At 55.7% G+C, this 12,168-nt stretch overlaps 1 protein-coding gene across 1 annotated transcript; it reads right to left on the reverse strand.

Moving 5' to 3' along the window:
* Window positions 1-3,679: 3,679 nt before the first annotated feature.
* MRPL9 (mitochondrial ribosomal protein L9) lies at window positions 3,680-9,879 on the reverse strand. Its single transcript, XM_065574699.1, has 7 exons — window positions 9,724-9,879; window positions 9,347-9,506; window positions 8,410-8,540; window positions 7,229-7,279; window positions 6,341-6,442; window positions 5,553-5,636; window positions 3,680-4,139 (listed from the first exon to the last, which is right to left on the reverse strand). The coding sequence occupies exons 1-7, from the start codon at window positions 9,826-9,828 to the stop codon at window positions 4,020-4,022; spliced, it is 753 nt and encodes a 250-aa protein (XP_065430771.1). The 5' UTR covers window positions 9,829-9,879; the 3' UTR covers window positions 3,680-4,019.
* Between the last annotated feature and the right edge of the window lie 2,289 nt (window positions 9,880-12,168).

Here is a 12,168-nt window from a genome sequence, read left to right on the forward strand (position 1 = left end):
AGGGTCCTGGCCTGGCTGGCCTCCAGTCACCACCGCCATAGACATGCTCAGTAACAATGACCTCTTGGATGGAATATCCTGGGAGACTGAGCCAGCCACCTCGGGATTTACAAACAGGATTGGCTACTGTGTAAAAAGGATTGCGATGGGCCACTAGTGGATTCATCAGCCTCTCACCTAAATCAGCCCCTACATCAGGGGTCGGCAACCTACGGCACACGTGCCAAAGGTGGCATGTGAGCCGATTTTTGATGGCATGCCGCGGCAGGTTGAGCCCGCCACCGCTCTGGAGTTTCCACCGCCGGCTCCTGCCAGCCAGGGTCCCACCGCCAGTCTCACTCAGCGCCTGCTGCTGGCCTGGGTGAAGGAACCCCAGGCTGGCAGCCGGCTGAGACCCCGGCTGGCATTTTTCCTCCCTTGGTATCCTGCTGTCAATTGAATTGTCTCGTTAGACTGACCTCACACTTGGTAAGGCAATTCACATCTTCTCCTGTATTTTCCACTCCATGCATCCGATGAAGTGGGTTCTAGCCCACGAAAGCTTTTGCCCAAATAATAATAATAATAATAATAATAATGGAGATATCCCATCTCCTAGAACTGGAAGGGACCTTGAAAGGTCATCGAGTCCAGCCCCCTGCCTTCACTAGCAGGACCAAGTACTGATTTTGCCCCAGATTCGCAAGTGGCCCCCTCAAGGATTGAACTCACAACCCTGGGTTTAGCAGGCCAATGCTCAAACCACTGAGCTATCCCTCCCCCTTGTTAGTCTCTAAGGTGCCACAAGGACTCCTCTGAGGGGCATGGATCAGTGCTGGGTGTTAGCCAACGCTCGCCTGCTATGGTAGCTTTAGGAATGTATCTCTAAGGCAGGTAAGACAGAGGGATGCCAGGGCTGGACATCTCCATTTATATACCATTCATTGTGTTCTCATTTCAGCTAACCTCTCCCTGATTTCTGCACCCACATGCCCAAGTCCTCCTCCAGTCTCTCCCCAAAGAGATTCCCTAATCCCTCATCTAACAGATTCCCTAATTATTAGCCCCTCCCCAATTGCCAGGAGATCCTTCAAAGGACCCTTATTCTCTGCTTGCTCGGCCGTCAGCAGTAGATGCCTCACCGGGGGTGATCCCTAATCCCCAGATCCTTGCCCTCTCCCACAGTAAATCCCTGGTCCCCCTCCCTCAATGGCTCCTCAACACTTGATCCAGTAGATCCCCAGCACGTCCTGGCGAAATTCCAACATGGGTGAGGACATTCTGCCCCCCTTACATTCCACCTGCGCTTTCCCTGGGCTACAGCGGCCTACGTTTTCACCAAGCCCTAGTGATTTTAGGGGATACCTTGAAGGAGTCGGATTTTCAGAAAGGGCCAAGCGCCCACCCTCAGAAAACAAGACCCCTTTGAGATGGCTTGAGGTGAGCAGCCCCCCAAAAAAGAAGCCTCCCAAATCTCGTCTCACTTTTGAAAATACAAGCCACGGGTATTTCACTTCCTGTCCTCAAAACATGTGGTTATGGGCTGTGAAACTGCTGTGTGCTCCCCAGAAGTGGCTGCATTTTGATGACTGGCCAAACAATCCTGTTTGTACAGCAGTTTGTTAAGTGCTTTGGGATCCTTCCGGCAAGATGCGCTAGAGAGCTCTTAGAGCTCTTACGGGGAGAGGGTGATCCTACCTGTTCTCCACCCTCCACCTCTAGGTTATCCCTTTCTTTGCGCCTCCTTTTAAAGACAGTCTGCTGGAGCAGGCTGCTACGGCGGCAGCAGCAGAGGGAAGTGTCTTCTTTCACTTTTCCGCCTTGCAGTGAACTATTTAAAGGAGGAGCCGGGCTTTTCTGATTGGTTACTGGCCTGCGTTGCAAAGCATCATGGAAGCGGGTGGGTTATAATCGCCTGGCGGTGGCTAGGGAAGAAGCTCTGGATGGTAGTGCCAGGTACTAGACAGCTACAAAGGGAGAGGTGGATTGAAGTCAAGGGGCCCAACCCAGGCAGAGCACAGGGCTTCTCACCACCCGGCCGGCAGAGTCTGACCCCCAAAGCTGGTGACATGCAGGGGCTCAATGTTATTCCGTGTTACTTGCGAGAGACGTGAAACGCAGAGGGGAAGCGGGTTGCTGAAGTGGGACAAAAACCCCAGCGTGCTCCTACTGGCACTCTCTAGCCAGAGGCCTCCGTGCTGCTTAAGGGTGGGTGCATGAGGCTAGCATGGCCTTGGTCTGCCAGGCTGAAAGCAGCTGCCTGGGCACTGCCAGAGAACGGGGGCTGGTGTTTCTGCAAATCAAGCTCTCTGGGCACCCTGAGCTGCAGGACACAGCGATCACCTCCCTGTGTCTGCTCGCAGAGATGATGGCGCACTTGGCAGATCTCAACAGGCCCCAGCCTGCACTGGGAGGTCAGAAGGGTCTTTCCCAATGCCGGGCTCCCCCTTAGCTGCAGAAGGGGCAGCACATTGTGCAGTGAGTGGCTCTTTGGGCCAGTATTTCATAGGGGAGACAAGGCCTGAGCCCTGCTTGGGACACTGCATCCTCCCAGCGCCCCGGAGCATGGCTCCCGGGGAAGGGCCCAGGCTGACTGTCCATCCCAAGGACGTTGCACATGCTGTTGGGTCTTTTAAACCCGGGCTTCACAGGATTTTGACCAGCACCCTCAGCTTTAGAACCTGGCTCTCCCCCTCAGAGATGGAACTGCATGTGACCAGCCTCTCCTGGAGGCAGAGAGCTGGCGCAGGGATGGATTTAACCCCCTCAGTAAGAGCAGGGAACCTCGAATAGCTCTGGTGGGCTCCAGCCAGCAACGAGGGCTCAGACTAGCCCAGCAAGGGGGCTACAGAGAATAGGGGAGGATGCCCTGCTGGGATCATGTTGCTTTGGATGGGTTTGCAACTGGCCACTGGAACGGGCTCAACCCTAGCAGACATGGTGTCAGAAGCTGAAAATGGGGGTGTGGGCCGCTAGAGGAAGCAGTCCCCACATGGAAATTCCCTTCCCCTGCCCCTTTGATCAGGGACCAAACCAGCTGGGGTCCCCCAGTCACACTAGAGGCAGGGCATTTAAGCCTCTGCCCACGCTGCCCTGAGGGCAACTAGCAGAAAGGAGCTTTGACACAGAGGACCCTGACTGGGCTACGCCCCAAGGAAGGGTTGGCAGGACTGAATCTTTGGTTTCCCTGCTTCCAGCACTGTAGCTGCTGCATTTAAGCCCTGCTCTGCCACTGTGAGAGCAGCTGACAATGAGCAACACAGTGGTTCTTTGGCTCTGGGGTATAAGCCCCATTCACCCATGAAGTAGCTGCAGGGGGCAGAGGGGAAGGGTGCCGGGTGTGGGTTTATCACTCCCTCCTTCTGTTGGGATGCCTGCAGCAGGGAGGGTGGCGAAAGGGAGCTGAGAGTCTCGTTCCTGCAATAAGGTAACTTCCTGTAGGGGACACTCCATCTTCCATTTCCTCTCCCCCCATCCGGCTGGACTGGAATCAGCACCAGCACTATCGGGCATCAGGCTGCACATCTGGGAACAGACCATTTGGTGCTTTTCTATTGATCAGGTGAGTCACTGGTGGCTGCTTCTCCCCGTGCTCTCCCCTCCGCTCCCCATAGGGCATTTGGCCTCCAGCTGCCCCAATTCCGAGGTGTTGTCTGGCCGAACCCACCAGCAGCAAGACACAGCCGATTCACACTGCCAGTGGCTTGGACACAGGAGCCTTTTATTAGTAGCTGTGAGCGTTCTGGTGTCCTGCTTTGACCGGCAGCAACGTACAGCACGTTGGGTGCTTTCCTGGTCCTGTGCAGAGAGCCCCACCTGGGAGGGATGGAGGGTCCCTTTGTGGTTGCAACAAGAATCTCCCCCAAACACCGACAGAGTTTAAATGAAGTTTGCTAACTGCTCCCAGCCGAGAGGGGCCAGCTGGGGCCTGGCTGCCCTTCTTAGCTGGTAGGGTGAAGGGTCCAGGTTCCACAGCAGGGGGATTCCCCCACCAGTCCAACCTTCTGAGGAGAACTCCCCAGGACAGAGCGGAGGGGCCTTTACTCCTCCGATGCCGCCTTTGCCGACTGCTGGGCCAGCCAGTATTTGTAGCGCTTGGTCTTTGGCCTCATGAAGTTCACCACAGACATCGGCACCCGGACGGTGTCCAAGCCATTCACCTGCAACACATAAGCCCAGGACGGAGACACAGGTTAGGGCCCCAGAGAATGAGCCGGCCCCGTGCTTCCAGGTTAACTGAATGCAAAGTGGCTGGGCCCCTGCGGAGCCCTCCATAGCAGGTTGTTTCTGTTGGTCGCTGGCTAAGGGTTTCTCAGGCAGGAAACACTCCCTAGGCCTGAGGTCGGAGAGCACGCGAGGCAGGCCCAGACATAGGTTCACCAATGCCTCGCGGAGAGGGGAAGACGTTTAGAGTTGCTTCAAATCTAGCTGAACAAGTGATCTCACCTTTAAAACCCTTCGTGGGCTTGCTACAGCTGACCTGACAAACTGTGCCTCTGACTCCCCCCTCACCCCCCAGGTCTTCTGTTCCTGCACGGTTGGTACCAGGGCCTTCACCTCTGCCGCTCCCCTCTGAAATCTCCTGTATCCCCCCAGTTCCATTTCAAATCTCGGCTTGCGACATCAGCTCCTTTCTCCCTTGTCTCTCTCTCCCTCTCAGCGTTGGGCCATTCTGTTCCCTATTCTTTTGGGGTTACATCATGTAGAGAAGATACTGGTACATTACAGGCCCATAGCTTGCTGAGCTGCAGTAACCAACATGGAAATGTAGCACGTTCGCACACACCATCGGGAATTCAATATAGCAAATTAAGCAGGAGGCGATGCAAATTGGAACAGCTGTAAAAGACACCAATTCGGCACTCGTCCTGCACGTCTCAGAGCTGGCTCTCCTCCCCCAAGTGGGCAGGAAGGAAAAAAGATGAATAGAAATGCAGCAGGCGAAAATCTCTTCTGCCTTGGACCCTGTGTTTTACAAAGCGCCTCCTGGGTGGGTGGGAGAGATCTTAAAAACCTGCCTCCTCTCTACTGTGGGCATGCCGGCACGTCTCACGAGAGTAGGGGTTTGGCTGTGGCTTGGCCAAAGTTCTCCTGCCCCCTGCCTTGCAGAGGGGCTGTCTACTCAGCTGGTACTCCGCCCCCCCCCCAGAGGGGGTTGCGTTTCCGTGGGTATCTAGTTTCTAAAGCACTCTGGAGTGTGTCAGGTGGTGCAGATGTGGGATGCAGCAGTAACTTCGTGCCTGAGGATCTCAAAGCAGGCTCGGTCGGCAACAAAGCCACCCCGCCACCCAAGAGGCAGACAAGTATTTTCCCCATGTCACAGAGGGGGAAACTGAGGCACTGAACAGGGAAGTGACTTGCCCAAAGACACCAGCGAGCCGGTGGCCAGAGCTGAGATCAGAATTTGTGTCCCGATTCCCATTTCCCTGGCGCTAGCCAGCAGCCCTTGCCGTCTTCCAAACACAATGTGAAGGCTGACAGGGAGGGTAGGGACTAGGAAGGTGGAGCTGTTTGTAGCTAAGTGACCTTCAAACAAAAGCAGCTGCCCCCTTTCCAAAGAAACGTGCACTTACCGTCACTTCACACCAGTATTCGCCCCATCTCGTGATGGGCTCCTCGGGCAGCTTCAACGCATGCGGCGCCACGAAGACATTAAGCTGAAAGAACCAGCACCACGACTTAGCCCCAGGGTGTTCATTCCAACCCAACGCCAGCAGCTGTCCCTCTAGTCTAACCACAAACGGTGGCCTGTGGGTGTTCAACAAGGCGGTCTGCCGCTATAAGGGCAGCAGGGGTCGGGGGCCAGCTAGTCCTGCGCGGCCCCTTTAAGAACAGGTGTTTGGAAGTGGCTCACCAGCCCCAGCTGGGAACAGGGGGCCAGGTGACTGATTGATGTGACTGTCTGCTGGGGAGGGTAAAGGGGGGCTCCTAGTGCAGGCGGGGGAAGCCTGGAAACAGGAGGGCTGGACAGGGAGGATCTGCTGCAATAGATGCCCGAGTGTTGGTGAGGTGGGAGGCCTGGAGATGGCAGGGACCTGCAGGGAGTAGACAGGCTCCCGCAGATGTCCTCCGGTTTAACACTAGGACTGGCTCGGCCTTGTAAATCCTAACCCCAGCCAAGAGCCGTCTAGCGAGAACGCGGAGGCCTTGGCCTCGCCCTAGATTACTGGTCTATCCCGATTAGCCTGTTATGATAAATTCACGAGCCTCCACTCAAGCCGCTCACTGAATCCCAACCTACAGCGAGCCAGCTTTGCTGTCTGGGATTAACACTCTCAGCATCCCGGGGGCGGAGCTAAATTAGCCACCTCCCCCCACCCTCAGTGCGCACGCAAGCCCGAATCACAGTCAGACCACGAACGTTTTTCAGGAAGTGGCGTGCGACGATCTCGTTGTTCAACTCCCACTGCACGTTGTTCTTCATCCCCACCTCCAGATGGCAGGTCCTCAGGAACTGGACGGTCTAGGGAAGGGCAGGAGGATGACAGATGAGTAAGGAATGGCCGGGTCTCAGTTTAATTTCTAGCGGACAGGTGTCTGCATCACGAAGCTACTGCAGTAACAGAACCCAAGACTGCATGGCCCACGGAGAATGAACTCCCCACTCACGCTGCAGGAGGGTCCCAGAAGGTCAGGATTAAGTCACACTAGCAGGACGGGGGGTGGAGGGTGGGAGTTTACCCAGTTGTCACCCACACTGCAAAGATTCATGGAATGAACAGCTCTTCATTGTCCAGCGTCATGAAGCCAGCACCGACTGAATGGCTTTGTTCGACGAGCTAGCCCGGGGTAGAGATGTTTCAGTGTCACTGATGCAGAACAGGTCTGGTAAACTCTCTTGCCAAGATCATGTGAAGAGATGGATACCACTGGTTGACTGAGGCTTCATTATAACTCCGATTCAAAACTGGACTGAACTTAGCTACCTCACTCTCCCTTTAAAGGGATGATAGTATCACTCATTTAGAGAATGCCACAGGTATGGAATGGAAGTTTAGATAAAGACAAGCTCTTTCCCCCTGCAGGCTCACAGTCTATGTATTTTTCTTTTCTTTTTAGGAGGAAAAAGCTATATGAACAAACGTCCCTGGAATGGTGTCTTTCTATGTGGGGATATCACTAATCAGATTAACACGCCAGGAGTTTCAGTTTTGTTGGCTGGGATTCTCCCCACATTTCACTGGAATTGCACCGCTGTTTCACGAACATTCATAGGTCTTCCCACCCCCCTCAACAACCTTTTACTCACCTTTTCACCACTCTGGGTTTGAAGTCTCTCCAGCTTCCCTTCAGCACGCAGCTATGAGAAATAAGATTGGGGGGGAAAAGTGAGACGAACACACAGTTAACAATGTCCCCCAGTTTATCTCTGCATAGTCCAGGATTTGGGGTTACTTTTGGGGCTCTCAATTCAAAATGCCTTAGTGTCAGCCATGTCCCCATTCTGGGTATTTTGGGATAGGACGTCTCCGGTGTGCTATAAAATTGAGTCACAACTCATTAATTCCCATTTCACTAGCCAGCAAATCCAGCAATTGTCAAAAGCCCCAGTTCTCACCCCACTTTGCAACAAAGCTTTAATAGCAGTGCTCCTTTTTGGCTTTGTATGGTAGATTTACTAGTGTATTCAGTGTTACATCACTGAAATTAGACAGCACTTGTCAAAGCAGGTGAAGAAGGGACTTTTGGCAATGCAGAATCCTTGATTGTGAATTACCGGTAATCCCTAGGAGCCCGGATCATGGACCAGCAGCCTATTGTACTAGGGGGATGTCTTTTTTAAAAGTTGAATTTGTTAAATTACCTGTTACTTTGCAATTCATAATGGGTCTCCTGGTCATTAGCAAGGTTATATTAACTGAAAGGCATTTTACACACCATTCATTTTATAGGGGATATAGAAACAATTGACTTTACTCAATAGTCTTTACAGGGTGTTCCCAAATACAGCTTTAACATTGCTAGCAAGATTTCAGCAGTCTATTTCTAATAAAACAATCAGCAATTCAAATCCCAGTAATGTGTGCACGCGCGCACACACACACACACACACAATTTACTAAAAAAAGTTTAATCTATCAACTCATTTAAAAACAAAACAAAATTACTCTCTTGGTTTACAATCTCCTGATTGCAAATCTCACATTGGATAAAAATAATAATCACAAAGCCCCAAGTGAGCAGCAGTTTCATTCTGAGGCTGCACTACCTAGATGTTTTGCTGAAGACACTAAACTTTCAGGGCTTGGTATATTTCCCCCAACAAAATCACAGGTTAACTGTGTGAGCCAAATCCTAGCTTTTGGGAGATTGCATGCTGCTCCCACTGAATCCAGTGAGAATCTCAAATTGCTCATGGCAGAATTCTGCATATTAGGACAGCAGAGAGCATGATGTGGGCTGGAAAGGCAATTCCCTCCTCCAACTCACTTTCATTTCCTCCTCAAACTCAAACATTTTTTTGTTCTCTGGAGAGGCGTAAACTGCGAGTCCCTCGAGGAGGAGCTTGTTACGAGCCAGAGATTTCTTCACTGAGACAACATCACCACGGCTTCCCAAATCTGTGAATGAGGCACACGGGGCACAATATGACATCTCTGGCTAACCCAGCACACAGATCATTAGAGAGCTTTTATAGTTACACAGCACATGGCTCCCAAGAAGGATGCCAGAGCACTTCGAACACAGGAAAAGGAAATGGCATTTCAAAGAGAGTTTGGAAAACAGGGCCTAAAAAGCAGAAATGTTTTGACAGAGGCATGAGAGATGACTGAGCGCTGTATGGGGACTATCAGCTGCTTCATTATACCACGCTTCATATTCAGAACATATGAGCATGTACCGGTATGTGTGTACACACTCATAATTGGAGTTAGGTTATTATGGCAAAGGAAAAGCTCTGAACAACAATATCTAAAAATAACGAATAGCATTTACAAATAAAACCAAAGGACACCAAGTTGAGTGGTTGCTCTTGTGTAGTGGTTAAAGCAGAGGACTGGGAGTTAGAACTTCTGGGTCTGGGCCTGAGATCTGAGGGCAGGCTTTAGCACCAGCACAATACTAATTACTTCTATAATTCCTTTATTCCTAAACTCCAAAACCACTCTGTTTTAACAGGTAAAACCCCACACCCAACAATCCCTTCTGTTTTGTAGTGCAGTGATCTCCCCATTTTACTGCTAGGGACATAGAGGCAGAGCTGGGAACGGAGTCCTGGTTCACATCTCTGCTCTAACCATTAGATAACACTGAGCTCATAACAGATCGGTGAAAATCAGGAAAGAAATACAGACTCCTACGACAGATACCCAGCACCACCTCAGCTCTTCAGTCTGGAAAGCAAATGCCCCCAATGGGAACCTACTGTTCACGGACTGAGTGAGGATCACCTCCAGCTCCCCCTTGGGCTGGTTCTTGGTGTCTTCCACCAGCCTGTAGACGCGGTGCCTCCTGGGGTGCAGGCGAGGCGGGGACCCTTCTTTGCTCAGCGGGACCTTCCACCAGCGCTCCACCACCACTGTGCCCTGCCCAGAGAAACCGATCAGCCTGGGCGGTGACCGCCCGCAAATAGCCGCCCCCGGGCCGGGAAAGACCACCCCCCGAGAGACCAGCCCGGGGCTTGACCCCCCCCCCCCCGAGAGACCAGCCCGGGGCTTGACCCCCCCCCCCCGACCAGTCCAGGGCTTGACACACCCCTGGGACCAGCCTCAGGGCGTGACCCCCCCCAGCCCGGCCCCTCACCCGGCTGAGCGACAGGCCCAGCCCCCGGCTCGGCGCCCCCAGCTGCTCCCCCGCGAGCCCCCGCAGCAGGAGGCCGCAGCCCCGCCCCGCTCCCAGCCTCAGCATCCTCCGCCGGGGCCGCCTGCGACCGCCCAGGGGAAAGGCCCCGGCCGCGCCGGCCCGGAGGAAGGACCCCGAGCCGGGGCTGCCCGCAGCGCGCCTGACGCGCCTCCTCCCCCCGCAGCGCCTCGTTCCCGCCTTATAGACCGACCCCTGCTGCCCCCCAGCACTGCCCGAGAGACCCCCCTCTCCCATGGAACCCTCCCCCACTGAACCCCCTACCTGCCCCCCCACTGGGACCCCCTTCCCCCTGAACCTCCACTTACCTGCCCCCCCCCACTGGGACCCCTACCCCTCCTGAACCCCCTCCCCCACTGAACCCCCACCGGGAACCCCTCCCCCACTGAACCCCCACCTACCTGCCCCCCCACTGGGACCCCCTTCCCCCTGAACCTCCACTTACCTGCCCCCCCCCACTGGGACCCCTACCCCTCCTGAACCCCCTCCCCCACTGAACCCCCACCGGGAACCCCTCCCCCACTGAACCCCCACCTACCTGCCCCCCCCCTGGGACTCCCTTCCCCCCCTGAACCTCCACTTAACTGCCCCCCCCACTGGGACCCCCACCCCTCCTGAACCCCCTCCCCCACTGAACCCCCACCGGGAACCCCTCCCCCCTGAACCTCCACCTACCTGCCCCCCCACTGGGACCCCCTTCCCCCCCCGAACCTCCACTTACCTGCCCCCCCACTGGGACCCCCACCCCTCCTGAACCCCCACCTACCTGCCCCCCACCAGGACCCCCTCCCCCCTGAACCTCCACTTACCTGCCCCCCACCGGGACCCCCTCCCCCACTGAATCCCCACCTACCTGCCCCCCACCGGGACCCCCAACCCCCCTGAACCTCCACTTACCTGCCCCCCACCGGGACCCCCTCCTCCACTGAACCCCACCTACCTGCCCCCCACTGGGACCCCCCTCCCCCCCTGAACCTCCACTTACCTGCCCCCCCACTGGGACCCCCTCCCCCTGAACCCCCACGTACCGGGACCCCCTCCCCCACTGAACTCCCACCCACCTGCCCCCCCACTGGGACCCCCTCCCCCCTGAACCCCCACCTACCTGCCCCCCACCGGGATCCCCTCCCCCACTGAACTCCCACCCACCTGCCCCCCCACTGGGACCCCCTCCCCCATTGAACCCTCCCCCACTGAACCCCCACTGGAACCCCCTCCCCCACTGAACCCCCACCTACCTGCCCTCCACTGGGATCCCCTCCCCCACTGAACTCCCACCCACCTGCCTCCCCACTGGGACCCCCTACCCTCCAAAACCCCCACCTACCTGCCCCCCACCAGGATCCCCTCCCCCACTGAACTCCCACCCACCTGCCCCCCCACTGGGACCCCCTCCCCTCACTGTATCCCCACCCCATGTACACCAGGAACCTCCCATCCCCTAACCCTCACTGTACCCCCACCTTTCTGCTACCCTCAGGGATCCCCTTCCCCTTCTGTTGTACTCCCACCCCCTGTACACCAGGAACCCCCTACTCCCCACTGTACCCCCGCCTGCCTGCTCCCCTCAGGGATCCCCACCCCCCTCCTGCTATACCTCTGCCTGTCTGCTCCCACAGGGACCCTCATCCTCCTAACACATTGTACCTCCATTTCCCTGCCCCCTAGGAGCCCCCATGCCCTAACCTCCCACTGTAACCCATTTCCCTGCTTCCCCAGGGACCCCTTAACCCCCTACTGTATCTCCAACTCTGTGCCTCCAGGGAACCCCATCCTCCTAACCCCCCACTATAACCACACTCCCTTGCCTCCCACAGGGACCCTCCATCCCCTAATGTCCCCATTCTACGCCTACTTTCCAGGCCTCATCCCCCCATCCCCATCTTAGCTAGAGACTCCCTCCCCGAAATCCCTGCTCCGCTAAGGGAACCCTTCCCCTGCTTGTCCCCTCAAGAACCTCTTCCCCCCACCACTGCCTTACTTCCTCCGAGTCTCCTTCCTGCTGCTCCCCCCAACTCTCTCCCAGTGCCCTTCAAGGACCCACCAACTCATTCTCAGGGATCCCCTTGCTTTCCCCCCTTTGGGACCTACCCACTGTCCATGCCCCCCAAAGCATCAGTGGGGTTCCAAGCATTGGAAGGGTGCCCAGTACGTGCGGGGGGCAATTCCCAGGAGCCCCTGTGCCTATGGTCATGGGACTGCCACCTAATTCCCAGGAGCCCTCATGGCCATGGTCACAGAAATTCCCATGGCCCCTGTGCTCACGTCTGTGCCCACTCACCCCCATCACTGAACTGTGGCCACTTATTCTCAGGTGTCCCCATTTCCATGTTCAAAAGGGGGGTCCCCCAATTGCTAGCAGCCCCCTGGACAAATATATGAGTGCAG

The sequence above is a fragment of the Chrysemys picta genome, chromosome 20 (assembly GCF_011386835.1).
Source record: "Chrysemys picta bellii isolate R12L10 chromosome 20, ASM1138683v2, whole genome shotgun sequence".
Taxonomy (NCBI): domain Eukaryota; kingdom Metazoa; phylum Chordata; order Testudines; family Emydidae; genus Chrysemys; species Chrysemys picta.

Excerpts from the sequence above, each read along its gene's own strand:
- MRPL9 (XM_065574699.1), bottom strand. The coding sequence starts at position 9,828 with ATGCTGAGGCTGGGAGCGGGGCGGGGCTGCGGCCTCCTGCTGCGGGGG. Across the intron at positions 9,507-9,723 it reads TGGGCCTGTCGCTCAGCCGG|GGCACAGTGGTGGTGGAGCG; the intron begins GTGAGGGGCCGG and ends TTCTCTGGGCAG. Across the intron at positions 8,541-9,346 it reads CCTCACTCAGTCCGTGAACA|ATTTGGGAAGCCGTGGTGAT; the intron begins GTAGGTTCCCAT and ends CCTCATTCACAG.